The 5,686-nt window shown below is 52.5% G+C and overlaps 1 protein-coding gene across 1 annotated transcript in view; it reads left to right on the forward strand.

The window, feature by feature from the left end:
- Positions 1 to 5,686, forward strand: part of VWF (von Willebrand factor) — a 147,272-nt gene that overhangs the window by 51,039 nt on the left and 90,547 nt on the right. Inside the window, exons 14-15 of the mRNA XM_003796416.3 lie at positions 4,276 to 4,471; positions 5,089 to 5,304. Of these exons, the coding sequence (XP_003796464.1) occupies positions 4,276 to 4,471; positions 5,089 to 5,304 (412 nt within the window). The remainder of the gene's footprint in view (positions 1 to 4,275; positions 4,472 to 5,088; positions 5,305 to 5,686) is intronic.

Genomic DNA, 5,686 nt, shown 5'->3' on the forward strand with positions numbered 1-5,686 from the left:
GGGCCCAGGCTGGGGATTCGAACCCGCCACATTAGGTGTATGTGGCTGGCGCCTTAGCTGCTTGAGCCACAGGCGCCGAGCCTGGGATAGGCTCTTGTGGGGCTGGGAAGGGGCCAGATTTGCTGTCCAATATCCTGGCTGAGATGAGGCCTGGAGATAGGTGTATCTCCCCAGGTGCCCACTATGGGCACAGGAAGAGTCCCACTGGAACCCACAGCCAAGAGAAAGTCACCCCCTCTGCTGGGGAGAGGTTTGCACAGGGGACTACCAAATTCCTCCTCTGGACAATGGGACTCTGACTCTATGGGCGACTTCTTCTTGTTCTCTGTGGGCCTAGAATCTCATGGAATAGCAATTCATACCATTCCCCATCCTTCCATCTACCCTGTTTCCCTTGAAATGTCCTCAGCAGGTAGGCAGTGTGGGTATTATTACTGCCATCTTATAATTGAGGCAGCTAAGGGATGCGGAAGCAGAGAGACTGTCCATGTTCCTAGACTTTCAGAGCCAGAATCTAATCCTCTGACCTGGTTTCCTGGTCTGACCCCCCACTGCCACCCATTTATCACAGAGCAAGTATTAATTTTCTACCAAGTGCCTTTCCAGTCAGACCAGCGGTTCTCAGGTTTTGGTCTCAGGATGCCTCTACACTCTTAAGAATTATTGAGGGCCCCAAGATCTTTTATGAGGATTATATATAAATACTGAAATTAAATCAGAGGCATTTAAAATATGTATTTATCAATCCATTAAAAACAACAACAGTAAATCCACTGTAGATTAATATAAGTATTTTTGTCTGAAAAATAACTGTTTTCCAAAACAAAAATAAGCAATGAGAAGAATACCGCTGTTGTACATTTCTGCACATTTCTTTAATGGATGGCTTAATAGAAGACAGCTGGATTTTCATATCTACTTCTGCAGTCAGTCTTTTGCAATAATTTGTGTCATGTAGCCTCTGGAAAATTCCATTGTATGCTTGTGAGAGAATGAGAAGGGAAAACACAAATGTCTGCATATTATCATGAAGAGTTGTGGTCCCATAGGCCCCTAGAAAGGGCCTTAAGGACCTTCAGCCCCAAGACCACACTCTGAGAACAGCAGTCCTGGATCCTGTTAGGGTCCCTGGGAGTGCCCCCTGCATGCTGGGTCAGAGTCCCTCGTATAATCCTGGGAAGGGTGTTGGGCATCCCGGCTGAATCCTGGCTTCCTCCCTTCACATGAGGCTATGCTATTTCTCTTGTCTTAGAGTCCCTGAGGGATTTCAAACTAACTCTTTTTTTTTTTTTTAATAAAAAATATACCTCTGACCATAGACCATAGAGTAGAAAGGTCTGGGAGATCTTCTTGTTTCCAGCTGGAAATAAAGAACCATCATTTCTAGAGCAAGAGGAACTTTCCCAGGTCTCATAACCATAGTGACAGGGTGAAGATCGGAATGGGGGTCTCCTGGCCCCTGGACCTGGATCTTCAAGGCAGCACCTCACCTTAGCCATGCCACTTCTCCGAACCCTCCCTGCCACAGACAGCTGCTCTCCCATCCATGAAGTCCCTCCCCTCGGTCAGCAGGGCCATGGCTTCTCGCTCTGGGACCTGCCCTTCCTCTCCCCTGAGGGGGACAAAGGTTGACTTCTTTCTGTGGGAAGGGATGTGGGATTATTTCTGGGTGTGTATTTTGGTCAGTTTAGCTAACGAGAAGAGGATTTCCTTGGTTAGACTCAGGACAGGGTCAGAGGACCTCACAGGCTGTGGGATTGGCTTACGGGTTTGATGTGAAGCAGGAATGGGACCCTTGACATGGAGCAGGGGCACCTCAGAATGCTAATCCCAGGGTCTTGGGGACTGCAGTGTGAGGGAGATGGTGCTGCCAGGGGCTACTGCCTCTGAGTGCCTGTCCTCCTGGGGCCACTCCTTCTGATTGCCTGCCCTTCTGGGCGTGCTCTGTCCCCATGGAGCTAGAGGTCCAGGCAGCAAGGCTCTGGCCAGTGGAAATCAGGCTTTGTGTGTGCTCTTCCCTGCTCATCTGGCTATGTGTGGGGCCCAGCTCAGCCTTGGCAGGGTGCAGTGGGAAGACCCTCTGGTAATATTCCCTCTTTGTCAGAACTGGGCAGAGCAGAGGTTTATTTCAAACTGCAAATGCCTCCTCTAAGTATCAGACTCTGCAGGGCTCTTGCCAGCCACAACCTGGTGTCCATGGGCATATTCACAGTTCTGACCCCTGGCTGACCTGATCCTGAGATTAAGAAGAAGACATAATTTTAGAGAGTGGTGGTGAGCAAAGGAGAGAAAGAAAGATGCTGAGTTGTGGGGAGGGGAGGAAGGCTCATCACCAGTTGTGCTGCTTTGCCCAGCCTGACCTTGACTGCTGGCTTTGTACTCTAGCCCATGTTAGGAGGAGAATCTAGTTGATTCATTCATTTGTTCAGTGGTTCATTCATTCAGCAAATATTTATTGAGTGCCTGCTGGCACTGGTGTGGTCTGAGGGTGTCCTCCCCAAATTCATCTAACTCCCAGGGGTTGTTGAAATTCTGACCCCTAAGGTCTGGTATTATTAGGAGGTGGGTGGAGACTTTGAGAGGTGATTAAGAATGAGATCTGTGGCTGTCACCATTTTCCATTCTTGGTGGCAGCCTGTCTGCTTGCAGATGCTCTTAAAAAAATCTCTGCAATTAACTCAAAAAAAAAAAAAAAAAAAGAGATCTGTGCTCTTGTAAAAGACCCCAGAGAGCTAGCTATACCCTCCCACCATGGGAGGACACAGCTAGAAGGCTCCATCTATGAACCAGACATCCGAATCTGCTGGCGCCTTGATCTTGGACTTCCCAGATTCCAAAATTGTAAGAAATAAAATTTCTGTTGTTTATAAGTCATCCAGCCTATGGTATTTTGTTATCCCAGCTTGAATGGACTAAGGCAGGCACCATTCTGCAGTGAAACAAAACAGAAAAATCCTTACCTCATTTAAATTCTAGTGGGGGGAGACAGACAAAGAAAGCAAACAAGTATATTGTATTATATATTGGAAGGTGATAAATCCCAGGCAGATAAATAAAGCAGAGAAGGGGGCAGGAAGTGCCAGGGTTGGGGAATTTAAACGTTAAATGGGGAGGTCAGGGAGGGCCTTGGTGCCTAATGTGACAACACTTGATGGTGGTGGAGCAAACAAGGAGTCATTACTCTGTTCCCCTTCTTGTTCACAATACTTACATGGTTACATTTTATATGGGGCTGAAACTTTCTACTGGATTGTTCACAGGGCATCTTGGTAAGTCAGAGCAGGAAGGGGCTCCAGGAGATGACCTTGGGGGGCACAGGCTTAGCACCTGAGGGCTTCAGAACACAGGCAGGTCATCAGCCTTGGTAATGACCTGTAGAGTGGGAGTCAGGACTCTTGCCTTCCAGCCCTGCTCTAACTCTGAATCAGGGTTCTCTCAACCGAAACCAGTGGTAACCCTCACTGTACTTCCACTTCACTCCTCTGAATGTGCACTTTGTGCTCAGAACTTTCTCCAGTTCTGACAATAAGCTGCATGCCGATGGCCTGGAATTTGAATCCTGGACCCCTCTTGGTCATCCCACAGCAGGCTGTCCCAGAGTCCTCCCTGACCCCACTTCTACCCATCACTAGCCCCTACACTTCCCAGTCCTCTTTGGGTGTGGTCTTTTCTCTTCAATGACGCTCAGAGGCTGGGTTAAATGCAGGAGATTAGGGGGAAGGTGTTGTTCCTTGTCATCAAACAGGAGCTCCAAGAGGGCTTGGAGCACACCCACTCCACCTTCGTGTGGAGTACACGTGTGTGACCCACACCACTGTCCTTTAGAGGGGCTTGAGTTTGCATGTGACTCCTGTGGGTGGCAGCCCACTGGCTTAGCCACTCTTCTGACAGGCACAGCGGGCAGATAGCAGGGTGGTGGGGCTCAGCCTGCCTACTCCTCCCAGCTCTGCCCCTGCTTCTGTGACCTTAGGCAAGTCATTCTTCTCTGGGCCTCCGTTTTTTCCTGTCTTTAAATGACCAGATAATCTCTAAAATCCCTTCCCACGGGACAGATCTCTGACTAGTGATTTAGGAGCAGGGATGGAGCGAGGAGGCTTACCCCTCAGTTGGCTTTATACTTTTTTCTTCTACAGCCCAGGGTTTAGCGGTCTTTTATTAAACTCATATTTATTTTTCACTGGGGTAAATTTTCTGATTAAAATAATCCCATTAGCGAAACAACACTGTTGCTGCTTTGGCAGCAGCGGCTCCAAGGTGGTCTGGCCTCTCCCGCAGCTGTCCCCAGCCTATTCCGGGAAGACCTGCGGCCTGTGCGGGAATTACAACGGCGACCAGGGCGACGACTTCCGGACCCCTGCAGGACTGGCGGAGCCCCTGGTGGAGGACTTCGGAAATGCATGGAAGTTGCACGGCGACTGTCAAGACCTGCAGAAGCAACACAGCGACCCCTGTGCCCTCAACCCGCGCCAGAGTGCGTGAGCCTGGGGGGAGGCGCCGATCCCGCTGGGCCCCCACGTCCCAGCGCGCTCCACGGGACAGTGCGCTCGCCGCGGGTGTGGGGAGCGAGGGATTTGGGGGTGGACCTTTGGTGTTACCGTCAGCATCTCATTATCTGCATCTGGAACAGTTGCTCTTCAAAGTCCCTTTACTGAGAGCCAGACCCGGTGAAGGAAAAGGATAGTACACGGTCCCCACCCTTTGACGTTCTCAGGCTACTGCAGCCGCCCCCACACCCACTCAGTTAAATTTACCGTAGGATACCTGGACTGGGCGGGACTGGAGGTCAGCTGTGTTAGCATCTCTGGACGTGCCCAGGTGCCCCCCCCACCCCCCCGCGAAAGACACCCTCATGGCGGCGACCCCCTCCCAGCAGAACGGACTCCCCTTCTTGGGCATAGGGTCCCTTTCGCAAACTCACCCTGGTACCAGATCCCCACCACGGAAAACATCCTCCCCCCGCTGCAGGACCGAGCCCCCCCTTTCCCCAGGCATATCCCCGCCTGTGACAGACCCTCCCACGGAAGACACCCTTTCCATGGTCCTCTCGCGGCAAGCCCGCCCATTTATGCTGGCCCCTCTCCCCCGCAGCCAGGTTCGCCGAGGAAGCTTGTGCGGTGCTGAAGTCCCCAGCGTTCGCCGCCTGCCACCCCGCGGTCAGCCCGCTGCCCTACCTGCGCAACTGCCGCTACGACGTGTGCGCCTGCTCCGACGGCCGGGAGTGCCTGTGCGACGCGGTGGCCAGCTACGCGGCGGCCTGCGCCCGAAGAGGCGTGCACATCGCGTGGCGGGAGCCCGGCTTCTGCGGTGCGTGCCCGCTCCGCCCGCCGCCTCTCAGGGCTGCCCACCCTGTCGCCAGGGCGCCCTGCGGTCTCTGTCCACGTGGGCTTTTCAGACACTTTCTCTGCATTATTTCAGTGTTAAGGGGCCCCGAGACATTTTGACAAGCAAGGGTCGTGGGAACGATTCATTTGCACCTACTTTCCCCTTCCACCTCCCGACAGGATATGGCAGTGGGGACTGGCTCCCCCACAGGCGAGGCCAGTTACTCTGGCCATTCCGGGAGGGGGAGGACGTGTTGGAACCCCTAGGCCTTGAGGCCTGGAACCCTGGGGTCTCTGCCAAGCTGAGATCTCTTGTGGCTGCTGCCACCTAGTGTTCGACACGTGTGCGGTCAGGTCGTGGAGTG

This window comes from Otolemur garnettii, unplaced genomic scaffold (genome assembly GCF_000181295.1).
Source record: "Otolemur garnettii isolate 467f Iridium unplaced genomic scaffold, OtoGar3 scaffold00104, whole genome shotgun sequence".
Lineage (NCBI taxonomy): Eukaryota > Metazoa > Chordata > Mammalia > Primates > Galagidae > Otolemur > Otolemur garnettii.